General features: G+C 38.9%; 2 protein-coding genes across 3 annotated transcripts; one reads left to right on the top strand and one right to left on the bottom strand.

Annotated features, from left to right (window-relative positions):
* Window positions 1-4,468: 4,468 nt before the first annotated feature.
* Window positions 4,469-11,481, top strand: Hao (Hydroxyacid oxidase). The gene is made up of 8 exons (XM_076904456.1): window positions 4,469-4,633; window positions 4,875-5,026; window positions 8,912-9,167; window positions 9,337-9,465; window positions 9,540-9,672; window positions 9,805-9,921; window positions 10,969-11,080; window positions 11,150-11,481. The coding sequence occupies exons 1-8, from the start codon at window positions 4,497-4,499 to the stop codon at window positions 11,215-11,217; spliced, it is 1,104 nt and encodes a 367-aa protein (XP_076760571.1). The 5' UTR covers window positions 4,469-4,496; the 3' UTR covers window positions 11,218-11,481.
* On the bottom strand, window positions 5,280-8,749 carry LOC143429000 (N-acetylgalactosaminyltransferase 6). 2 transcript variants are annotated; one of them, XM_076904354.1, is made up of 3 exons: window positions 8,263-8,749; window positions 7,085-7,919; window positions 5,280-6,970 (listed from the first exon to the last, which is right to left on the bottom strand). In XM_076904354.1, exons 1-3 carry the CDS (start codon window positions 8,467-8,469, stop codon window positions 6,291-6,293), a joined length of 1,722 nt encoding a protein of 573 aa, XP_076760469.1. In that variant the 5' UTR covers window positions 8,470-8,749; the 3' UTR covers window positions 5,280-6,290. The 2 variants fall into 2 exon arrangements, with proteins under 2 accessions (XP_076760469.1, XP_076760460.1); XM_076904345.1 differs by having other exon boundaries at window positions 5,282-7,919.
* Window positions 11,482-12,614: the final 1,133 nt, after the last annotated feature.

The raw sequence follows: 12,614 nt of genomic DNA, 5'->3' as shown, positions 1-12,614 counted from the left end.
CCGTTGTAAGCGGCGAAAGAGAGAGGAGGGAAGATCGAAGAGAGAGATCGTAGCAGGGCCGAGGAATTAGGAAAAGTATCGCAGCTTTACGGTTTCCTTCGCGTGATTTCGTGCGCGCGGAATAAATCGTTCGACATCGGCATCGAAATGATGAAACGGTGGTATGGAAATTTAGTCGGTAGATAACGGAAGATTGTGTAAAGCTCGAAATCGTGGTTCGATTCGATGTTGGACGTTGGAAAACGTTTTTTTCCACCCTTGCCGGTCACGCGACGAGTGTGTCGGCCGATTAGAGATAGCTTAGCTCGAAAAAAAAGAGAACTCCGCGTGAAATTTCGCTAGACACGTCTAAGAGCGTTGATAATCGAGCCAACCGGTTTCAAGCTGATTTCGTTCAGGCATCCGTATGTAGAAGAAAGCGTGCACATGTATTCTGTTAAATACACGCTTTTGTTAATCCTTTTTTTCCCTTTTTTTTGGGGGCGGGGGAAAGAATTTTTCTGAACAACTTCACGGAATTACGATTTACGCCCCTTTCTTCTTTACGTCGTATTTACGATACTTAAGGTTTTAACGATGAGATTCGCGCTGTTCCGTTCGACAAATCGCGGGATTTTTAATAGCGATCGCAGTTACGTTTCACCTCGTGAAAACAACGATAGAGTTGTATGCGACGAGGATTAATAACGAACAGAAAAGATTATCTTAACAATCGTGGGTGTTGTCCTTACACGAAAGCTACTCAAATTAAGTGGATATATAATAACGTCTGCCGGAAACCGAGGATGGCTCGGCTCGATTAAGCGACACCGTAGATTTATTCTAGAAAGATATTAGAGATATATCGAATAGAATATTTAATTTCCGTTGTCCTATATTAGGATGAAATCACAGAATCTTTTGATCGAGCTGTAGTCGGCGTTTATCATTTACGATTTCCGCATAGCAGAGGAAAAGAAAAAAAGAAAAATTCTTACAAGTAATAACGAATGATAACATTTCCTTAGACGCATACGGTTATCGTAATCGCGTCAAATTCATGAACTCTCTTATAATGGGATATCGGTCAATGTTGCACCGAATGCTGCGTGGCCTGTGCGCACCATGAATGGGACATCTGCTTCTGATTTAAATTCGCTGATGAAGAGATTTAATAAATATTCGCGGGACGAATATGATCGACGAAACATTGTTCGCGGATACTTCGAATATGTTCTCGGAATTTATACCTCTGTTTGTTTCAAATGCGCGAAGTACACTACTATCGAAGGGTTCTTCTTTCGCACGAGACGTTCGGTTGGTCTTCAATTTCAATTTGGAATCAACGATTCCATTGTGAAGTAATTAAGACCAATTCCTTCTTAAGCTAGGCTCGCAATAATTAAAGCCACTCTTCTGTAATGCTATCTATAAGTACTGTACGTTATATTATAAGCAGGATAACCCCAGTTTCTTCGCACAGGACACTTTACGATCAGCACCTTCCTATGCTTACCAGAGAATACATTTTTATTAAGCCACATTTTTGATTTTATTTTATTTTTTTTTTTTTTCACCTGAAGCATGGGGAATGCGAACAATTGATACCGCGTTCCGTTAGCTTCCTCTGGATTATCGCTTTCATATCGAATCTAATCGTAATAAGAGATCACAGCGCGTGGTGTGTTGCCCTTCAACCTATGGTGCTCGTACAGATTGTGCCTCGCCGACCTCGAGGTCTTTTTCGTTTCCCATTCGTTCCGAGCGTGAAACGATAGCGGATTCTTGTTGGATCATCGTTTCCTCGGCCGCCAAGTATTCTTGGGTCGGAACACGTAGATTTCAAACATTTCCTCTTATAGAGGACCGTCGGTTTGCGATTCTACGTCATCCACAAATTTTCGTTTGCCGGATCTTAAACGAAGATCGCGTATCCCTCTTTCTTCAGGGGAAGAAATCGATTTGTGATATTTAATATCGCACGCGGTTGAAGGTTGGACGGCTTACGCACCTTTTATAAGCATTATCCCAATATTAATTCCTAGTGTATGATTCTCAATGAAACGATCGAGAACTTCATTTTCCTCGATATTTATTGAAGAATACGCGCGAATAAAAGTTCTTACGAAGACACTAATGCTACGATTACTATCGTTATCCGAATGAACGGCAAACGATCTTTCTGTGTGCCCACGACACGAAGAAACTAGAAGAATCGAACGAAACCAGAAACTAACAGTTTACTTCCTAATTGGATACGAGATTCACACGGACATTTAAACGAAAGTAATACCAAAAAAAAAAAGGAAAAAGAATATTTGTAATTAGTTGTGTTTTAAGTGGTCTTCGACGGTCGATGATAGGATCTAAACATACGTATACACTTGAGAGTAAAACTGGCGAATTTCCTTGAAGAATCGAATTTACTAATGCATTGGGAAGTACATAGAAACACGTATCGATCAATTTTACTATCGGAAGCAGCTCGTAAAAGATAGTTTTACTCTTAATTGAACACGTATCCTAAGAGAGAAAAAAAACCAAGCGAAGGGTGCGAAAGAAACGTAACGGAGAAAGAACACGCTTTAAATGGATGAATTAGAAATCGAAGATAAGCGCTCGTGTCGTTTTCCGACATTATACGTTTTTCAAATAGGCGCATTTACGTGACGCATTTTACTTACTCGAACATTGATCAGAAATCAAGCCAACCGAGCCTGCGACCCTGAGAGAAAATGCTAGAGATAAAGAAAGAAATAAAGGAAAGAAGATCAGCGTACCCTTATACATATATATGCATAAATATATATTATATTAGTAAATATATATTTATGGCTCCTCGCAGATCTTTAGTAATATAAATATTAATAAAAATTCTGTATATTCTCGATTAAACGGAGTGCGATCGATAATTTCCATGGAGAGTCGCAGACGACGGTTCGCCATATGATCCACGAGGCTTCGATTTCTGCGAATTGAGAGCGACAAATTCACCTCGTGCGTGATCGGCGAGAAAAAGCTTCGCCCACCCCTGAGAATCTTTTGTGTATTATTTCTAACGGAATGTAATAAAGTACGGTTTAAAAGAACGAAAGGCGGAAAAATTTCTGGCCGACTTTATCGATATCCTTCTTTCTCCACCGCCATTCACTTTGTTCCATCGTGATCGAGAGAGTTTGAAGTTCACTCGTGCGACGAGACTATCAACTTTTTTGCTCTAACGTAAAAAATAGTGTGTTGCAAAAAGATCGATAGACACGTGTACGATATATTATTTTCGCCACTGTACGCTGATACTTTTTTTTCCACTTGGAAAAATTGTTTAGTAACAGTTCGTTGCACAAGTTACTTTATCGGTATATTAAACATTTTTGTTCCCTTCGCTAAAATCGAAAGTATCAACTGTTGCGCAGTTTTCATTAACTATAAAACTCCGCGATGTTTACGCAACTACGAGTTATCTATTATTATTAATCCGTATAACTTAGTAATCTCCCATTCAATTTCCTTCATATTTATAACTAGTATAGCCAAATTATGCATATATATATATACCTTGTACTGATTTTTGTAGGAAGTCCATCGAGCGCCTAGAAGTTTTGGTTACATGGATTTACTGAAATAATAATATCAATCATATACCAATGCTGTTCGGAAATATGGAAATGTTGCCGCGTAAAAATTACGAATCGAACTCGATTATATACTTGAATAGATGAAATTTGCTCGGGCTACTGTCGATTCTGCGGTAAAGTTCCATGGATCTATAATTAAATTATTATTTTCAGATCCGCTTAGAACATTGAAACTATGTATACAACCGTGGTTAATATAAAAAAATCTATCTGTTGCATGATAATTATAGATATACAATCACAGATCAACTACTCGGTGCCTTTCGATTGATATGAAGTGCGGATTTTGTTTGGGACGCAGATTATACTACTCGATGAGTATCGTCGTTAAGTAATCGCGTAATTGCGATTATAATAAAGAACGATTCATCTTGCGGAATTGACGGAAACACACGGATCTTTCATTAAATTCTGCGGAGATAAACCGAGTCAATACGATGAAATTAAATAAAGCAAATAACCTTATCAGCAATATCATTGAACATGCTTCCTCCGGGGGTTATCTTGACGATTTCGCGTCAGCTTCGGCTACTGGCTGCAAGACCATCTGGTCAAGACCGCTGTATCTATTTAATTGTATGTTTTCTTCGTTGGGAAGACGGTCGATTCGCGGAGTTGCTGTTCAACAGTTAAGAGAGATCGGTGGTTCGTGTACAAAGTGCGAGAAGCCTTTTCGGAACCGAAGATTTCCTCCGCTTTTTGCAACTTTCACTCCGTCTATAATTCACGCGAGTGATCGATTATTAATTTATTGAAAAACAGTATTTTTCTACAGTAAGCAGAGAGAGACAATAATTTATTTAAAAATTGTTCGCTAAATTTCATTAAATTAGACTGGCTGATCGTGTGAAATTAATTACAGGTCTATTACCTTTAAACACCATGGCTCAACAAATGGTCTGCGTCGAGGACTTCGAGAAGTATGCTTACTCGCATTTGACACCCTCTGTGAGAGATTATTATAATTCTGGAGCGGGTGAACAGTTCAGTTTAAGTCTGAACAAGGAGGCCTTCAAAAGGTAGTAAAAATTAGTCTGTTTAATAGAAACAATTGGACAACGATCATTGATAATAATTTAAACTGAATTAATTTAAATGTTGATGATGAACACGTCGTAAAAAGATTCCTGTTAAAGTTGAATAATGACATTAACTACAACTTACAACTTATATCAGTTAGGAAGCAAACGTTGTCCTAAGTTAAACGTTACAACTAAAAGAGTTTGTCTTTTACCAATAAAAATTTACAACTGTTTACAGATTCAGGATAAGGCCCAGGTTTTTAAGAGATGTTTCCAGGAGGGATATAAGCACCACGATTTTGGGCGAGAAAATTACAATGCCGTTAGGCGTTGCACCAGCGGCCATGCAGCGTATGGCGCATCCGGAAGGCGAATGTGCAAACGCTAGAGGTAAGTTTGTTGTGTCTTCGGTCAACGTTGATCGACGTTGCGTTAACGCAAAACTCGTTTTACAACTTTTTTTCAGTTAACTTCATTCAGTAACGTAAGTTGACTGATAAAAATTGTGAACGAAATGTTGCATTCGAAATTCTTGTTATTTTTCTCTTCACAATACCCCATGTTTTTCAAATAGTATATATCTGTAAATATCAATCGTGTTCAATATATTACGAATGCTGATTTAGTGAAAAATGTTTATTTAACTTATGCAAGTATTTTACAAAAATAGTTGCAATCGCATGTACTGAGATCAGCTAATCGAGAGCGATCACAGTCGGTATCTTTTATTAAATGTTACAACGTAGAGCGCGGTCGAGTTGAATAAACAAGTATATGGTCTTCTTTTTTTTTTTTTATAAAATAGATAATATTTCATCCTTTTGTTCATCGAATCTGTACAGAACTAAATTGTCGTTTCTTTTTTCTATTGTGTAGAAATATGAATAAAAAACCGCATTAAATTGTATAAATATGTTAAGCGGTCGGTAGATCGTGATACATGCGGCAAGATATGTTCGAAACATTCCAGTCTGTGTTTAAAAAATTGATTTATTACTACTCGAGTTTTAAATCGAAGAACTCTAGTATAGAAGAATTTTTTAAATAAATAATTTTAGAAGAAACAAAATTCGTTTAACTCACGTTCGATCATACATTTTAAAAGTACATCTCTCCATATCAGTCAGAGGAAGTTAATTAATCATTTGAAAATGTTTGGCAGTAAATAAACTTTATGAGTTGATCAGTTCTTATGTGTAATACTTAAATATTATATACTGCATTAATAAAAACAGTTCGTGTATTAGGTAAAAATTGAGCATCGAAGCGAAGTTACTTTATAAAGTAATCATTGTAATTATAATACATGTATATGTATATGTAAGTTCTAAATGCAGCTATACGTTTAAGGCACAACAGAGGGTTCGTACAATATTTACATGGATTATAAATGCCTTTAAAAAATGCGTCACCATGGGAATACTGTAAAAATTCATTAAAAAGAGGTGTACTTTGTTATAACATATAAAATAAGCTCGGGATTTTAACATACGTTTCCTTTACGTATTTTAATGGAAAGAGTGAACTCAAATATTACGATTTCGAATGACTAGTCAATAAAAGCGGAACATACATAAACGATTATGTACATAGACGAAAGTAGAAATTAAATTCTTAGGGATTAAGGAAATTGCGGCAATAAAAGGCATAGGAATTAATGTCGTTTCGGTCCCACATTATCCCAATTATTAATAGCTTTCATGTTTACTTTCTCGATTCTCCATTTTTGCGTAGGAGAGGATAAATCACAATTCGTTACAAAAACTTTCTTACTGGCTGGATCTGTGTCCAGACATCTCGACGAGTAACCATGCATTAACCATTGTTTTTCAACGTTATAACGCCATAATTGATTACCTTGGCCTCCATGGCAAGGGTACAAACTGACCGGAGCCTTGGTACCCCCTCTAGATACGTCCAAGCACTCTGTGCGATCTTTCGGTCTAATATCTTTGTGCCAGGTCAATTTGAATTCTTGTTCCCCAGCAATTTTCGGATTGTCCTTTATGCAAACATCGACCACTACAAGCTCGTCTTTTTTTCGTTTCTTCGAGTCCAGACACAATTCCGGCACGCCCATGTTACGAATTTCTCCAGATGCAAAGTCGTCAGGTTCAATAGGAGGATATACTTCGACGAGATCGAATGCAATATTCTCTATAAACCACTTGAACGGTTTACAGTGCAATCTAGCTCTCAAATCTTTTTGTTCCTTCAAGTTTCCAGGATCCAATGATCTCAAATACGGACGTCTTTTGTAGATATACTCCGCGTATTCGTCCATCCATACTTCTGCGACTCTTTTGTAGTTTCTTCCTAAAAAGTCTCCTTTTCCTGGATTTGGAAAAGGTGGAAATTTGCGGTAAATATGACCTACTCTTGAACAAGGAGCATCGTACATTTGACCACCGCATTGCCAAATTTTAAATGATAGCTCGTATTGTTCACCTCCCCATATATCTAATTGCGGATCATATCCACCCAATTCCCAGAAAAATTTTGCGCTAATGGCAAACAGACCACCAGCCATTACTGGACTCTTGAATGGTTCTGTAGGGTTTTGTAGGTCTTCGGGTAACAACGGCAATCTTTTGTAATACAATTCCCAGTCGAAAGCTCCTCTTGCACCTTCATCTTGAGCTCTGTATTCGAATGTTTCATACGCTACTACATCAATGAAAGGACAGACACAAGTTTTGTAATTTTGTGCGATAGGTTCTAACAATGGTGGCAGCCAGTTGACGTTTGCCTCGCTGTGAGAATCTAAGAATACCAGTACTTTCGCTTTCGCAATCTTAGCACCAGCTAATCGACCTTTAATCAGCCCAGAACGTTCCAGCAGCCTGACAACTTTCACTTTTGGCAAGTGTTCGGCAACATAATCATCTAAATGTTTCTTCAATTCTACCTTAGTGCTGGCATCGTCGACCAGTATTATTTCCTTGAGTAGCGATGCTGGTGAACGATTAATAACACTCCAACAGGTACGCATCAGAGTGCTAAAGTGTTCATTATGGAAGGAGACTATCACAGAGACCGAGTCCAGATTTTTTAAGTATTTCTTCTTCTTACAGTCCCGATGCCTAATGTCAGGTATTGAACGATTCACTGAGATCTCGTCGCTGAGCGCGGCATTAAAACCGTTAACCTGATACAATTTTTCCTTGAACACATCCAAAGATGGTGACAGAAACGCTGGCCTTCCGTGCTCGCCTATTCCGGTTCTCTTCGCTTCCTCTTCAATTTTCTTATAATCATGCCAATCTATGTTCTCATCGTCGTCCTGTTGAAAATTTTATTCAAACGTCATGTCATGGCGCTATCTTTGCGTTTAGAGTAAAAAGCAATAAACTCGCAACTCTAACATTAAAGGTAGAATTATCAAATCTGCGACAAGGATAAATTTTGGTGAAGATTTCCAATGAAAATAATAAAGATGCGTATTTGTTAATTATCACGTTTTCATTTCAATGTTTACGACCTTGAAACAGTAGGAAATATATGGCAACGGGCTCCACGCAAACGGTCGTACAGTACTGCGCGGAATGCAGAAGGTTAAGCCTATCGCTAAACCTGTTTCACTTGCACCAACCTCGCCAATAATGAGGAGGGTCTTTAACCCATACCTGATAAAGATGGTCGTTCAGATTCTGGCCGGAATCGATGGAATTTCTCGGGCTGTCACCGTCGTTGTTGATCAACGCGATAGCCGGTGTCACGATCTCATGGTTAGGCGACGTTCGCACGTAGCGAAACACGACGACGGTCAGGAAAACGGTGAAAATCGCGAGGAGAAAAAACTTGATCAGGCTCACAACATTTCTTTTCATCATCGTGATGCACTCATGTCGCGCGATGACAGTCACGAATACCGGATGAGAGCCACCACCGGCTTAGCTAACTATCCAAGCGAAACTAACCTCATGTGTACAGCCACTACTTACTTATCAACTGTTATCTTCGAGGAAAAATCTTTGGCTAATTATCGCGATAAAATACATGAAGCGAACACGGTTGCTACGCGTCGACTGAGGATCGATTCCAGCGATCGTTCTCGATGACTGGTTCTATTCGATACGCTGAAGGTTACATCTTCCAGTAGATTGCACTTCTGTAGCTGTTTACCGCCGGTTTCTTTAACGTGTCATCCACCAGCTGTTGTTCGCTTTGTTTATGCAATCTCAATGGACCTTTCGTGAGACGCGTCCAAGTATTATTTTCTATTTACGAAAACGGTTCCAAGGAAAATAGACTGAGCGTGGTTTTCATTTTCAGCCGCCCAGGCAGCGGGTACGATCTACATACTTTCAACGATATCAACAAGTAGCATCGAGGAAGTAGCCGAAGCTGCGCCAAAGGCGATCAAGTGGTTTCAACTGTACATATATAACGATCGTAATGTTACGCGAAATCTAGTCTCACGCGCGGAGCGCGCTGGTTTTAAAGCTCTCGTCCTTACTGTCGACGCGCCGTTGTTCGGCGACAGACGAGCCGATATTAGGAATAAATTCTCCCTTCCGGCTCACCTGAGGTAATTGTCATATCGCGTAACATCAAACTTTTCGCGTGTCATCAAAGACAAAAGGGAACACGTGTTCCTGACGAGCAAACATTGGTAACCACGCATGCATCGAGTGTAATTGCTTTCTCATGAATAGTCGCTTGTTACAGCCATCTGTATTTAAATAAAATACTTTCAGATTGGGGAATTTCGAGGGAGAACTGTCGTGCAAAATAAACAACGCCAAGAGCGGCTCCGGTTTAAGCGAATACGTAATGAATCTGTTCGACGCTTCCTTATCGTGGGAAGATATCAAGTGGCTCAAAAGGTGGAACACTTTATGGACTGTAATCACGTAAAGATCGAGGAACGATCGTTCATCTGATTATTTTTGTTTCGTAGTATTACGAAGCTGCCAATAGTTTTAAAGGGAATCCTCACACCGCAAGATGCAGAATTGGCCATTGAACACGGAGCTGCCGCGATTATTGTTTCGAATCACGGCGCCCGACAAGTCGACACCCTCCCAGCAACGGTGTGTTCATTTTAAATTTCAATCTGCTTTGAATACCCTTCGATCTCTGTGATTTTTTTTTCAAAGTTGCGCGTAGCTTCGACTGATTCTCGAAGAATCGAAAGTAATAAAAGTAATGTACATGTCTCGTAGATCGAAGCGTTGGCGGAAATAGCGGACGCAGTAAACGGCAGAATAGAGGTCTATATGGACGGTGGTGTGAGGCAAGGAATCGATGTTTTCAAGGCGCTCGCTTTAGGCGCAAAAATGGTAAATATCGCTCAACTTCAACATAGTTTGAATACGCTATGCGGTAAGAAAAAATATCTGTATAATGCATAGTTAGAATATAATATAAACGTATTAAAAGAAAGAAAATTGTTGATTGATTATGGATCAAATGATGTCGACAGTGCAGACATATTCGAATAGCTTGTAAATTTAAGTCGCAATATTAAACTAACTTCCTCGAAATATTTCAACTGTATATATATGTAATGAATCAACAATTATTTTTTATTCTTAGTATCTAGCTAGTGTGACAAAGTTGTGTCGATGGGATGTATATTTCAATAGTTTTGCTGTATTTTATTGTATATTTCAGTAATTTTATTCGAATTTCTTTTATATTTCCCGCTTTATAGGTAAGAGAGAGAAAGACGCTATAAGAGAGAGTGAGACCGACGATACGGACCCTCTTCTAGAACCCCTGGCGCCATCTCTCCGAAAAGTGCTCAAACTGGTCGCACAGCGTTATCGACAGCGAAGTGAACCAGTGAAGAACTAGCGCCATCTGTTGGAGAATTGCTGAAACAAGTCGGTTATTAGTTTCAATACTTTCCGCAGAGATGGCGCTAGTGGTCTTCAGTAGTTCACTTCGCTGTCGATACTTGTGAGCGACCAGTTTGAGCACTTTTTACAGAGATGGCGCCAGGGGTTCTAGAAGAGGGTCTGTATCGTCCGTCTCACTCTATCTTATGGCTTTCGTATATATATCTTTCTCTCTCTTACCTCTAAAGCGGGAAATATACAATAAATTAGAATAAATCTATTGAAATATACATCCTGAAAACACAACTTTAGTCACTGTAAGAGCACTGCGATGTTACTTGCGCCGCGTGACATTATATATTTATATTATTTATAAGTAATATATATTGTATATTACGCGGTGCAAGTAACATCGCAGTGCTTTTACTGTGACGAAGTTGTGTTGTCGGTGTATATACTATATTGCGATATTTTCTAATATATTTGTGTTACTTATTGCACGTTTAGCGTTCGAATATTGATCTATTATTTGTAAATGTTTTGTAGGCTTTTGTTGCGCGACCCGCGTTATGGGGTTTGTCTTACGGTGGCGAGGAAGGTGCTAGGCAAGTGCTCGAAGTGTTCAGGAAGGAAATCGATCTCGCATTCGCACTAACGGGTACGTGGACAAACGATCTTGTTTGTATCAGTAGAGAATTGTATAATTAATTATGAATCGAATTTTCAGGCTGCGCATCTGTCGCAGATGTTAAGAGGGACATGGTGCAACACGAATCTTATTATAGTCGCTTGTAACGGAAAGGTGTGATGTGAAATTAATTTAATTAGAATAAGGTCAACGATGAACGTAAATGCGAAGGTTGTTTCACGGCCACGTAATGATCACTCGAGGAAAGTGACTTTAAGATTACACAATGGTGATTTACAAATCATCCCTTAAGCAACTAATGTACCTCATACTTGTATTTTGATGAATTCTGTATAAAAATGAAACGGTGTACAAAAAGCAATCACTGATGGTAAACACGAGATATGGTGAAATACACAACTATGTCGGTTGAGAAGATACGAACCAGACGTTTTCTTCACAATATTGGCGTTTTATTGAATATCTCTTGTATATTCATCTTTGTATACACATATGCGAGTGCGCGGCACACATATCACAATAATTCACGAAGCGTACGCGCGCGCACACGCATCCAAAGGTGATCCGCGGGCTTCATTTGCAAACGGAAGATTGACTATTTTTCACGTCGATATTACATACATAACGCACGAAACATGCAACAGAGTACTCGCATCGCTCTGTGTTCAATTCGCAAAATACTCTTTTTATTTATCCTCGTTATCCGTTCTACGCCGCGGGCGAATTTTCTTGGCAAAAAAATAAATCCCTCTCTCTCTCTCTTTCCTATTTCGGTTTAGTAACTCTGGTTGCAATCATTACAGTCGTAATTCTTTTGTTTTTTGTGTTTTTTTCTTTTTTCGTTTGTTTGTTTGTTTGTTTTACTCACAGCTTTACAACGTTACGATTAATCTTTACTCGTATGTATATATTTATATTTATATATATATATGTATGTATATATTTATATTTATGTATATATGTATATAGTGGCCTCGTTCGCGCTACAGTTTTCTTTTGTTGCTGTGTTATGCACGCTGCGATGCTAAACTGTTCACTTCAATTTTCACCTGTTAGTATGTATACGCAATGTACACGCGTGTGTTCAATATGTACACGCATAAACGACTCCTGCAATCGCGCTCTGTGTGCATCCATCTATATAAATACGTTTTATAAATGCATACACGCGCGCATCCACCCTCCTCCTCCTCTCCGTCACTCTTTACACACGCGGTTCCTTAAAAGAGAAGAAAAAGAAAAGTAGACGCGTTTGCGATCCCGTTTAAATACACGTCTCAGCGCCAAAGTAACAACAGTACTGTAAAAACATTATATATAAAATCGTTCGCACTAAACGTTATCGTCGTGACGACCGTTATCAGCTACGGAACGAAGGATTTTTTTCAGAGACGACGAGGAAACAGGTGGACGTACATATTTCTGAAACAAGCATACGTATCAGGAAAAGCAAACGAGGTCTGTTGACTCTGTTGGTGTACGTTTTACGCGTAAATGTTGCGCGGAACGTGTGTTGCATCGCACAAATTTGTTCTGCTCGGCC

The sequence above is a fragment of the Xylocopa sonorina genome, chromosome 1 (genome assembly GCF_050948175.1).
Source record: "Xylocopa sonorina isolate GNS202 chromosome 1, iyXylSono1_principal, whole genome shotgun sequence".
Lineage (NCBI taxonomy): Eukaryota > Metazoa > Arthropoda > Insecta > Hymenoptera > Apidae > Xylocopa > Xylocopa sonorina.
The sequence above is the reverse complement of the archived record's forward strand: the minus strand, read 5'-3'. Positions and strand labels throughout refer to the sequence as shown.

Bases quoted from the DNA above. Each gene is read 5' to 3' on its own strand.
- Hao (XM_076904456.1), top strand. From the start codon at position 4,497: ATGGCTCAACAAATGGTCTGCGTCGAGGACTTCGAGAAGTATGCTTAC. The intron at 9,168-9,336 runs GTAATTGTCATA...AAATACTTTCAG, and splicing joins TCCCTTCCGGCTCACCTGAG to ATTGGGGAATTTCGAGGGAG. The intron at 9,466-9,539 runs GTGGAACACTTT...TTTGTTTCGTAG, and splicing joins GATATCAAGTGGCTCAAAAG to TATTACGAAGCTGCCAATAG.
- LOC143429000 (XM_076904345.1), bottom strand. From the start codon at position 8,469: ATGATGAAAAGAAATGTTGTGAGCCTGATCAAGTTTTTTCTCCTCGCG. The intron at 7,920-8,262 runs GTATGGGTTAAA...AATTTTCAACAG, and splicing joins TGAACGACCATCTTTATCAG to GACGACGATGAGAACATAGA.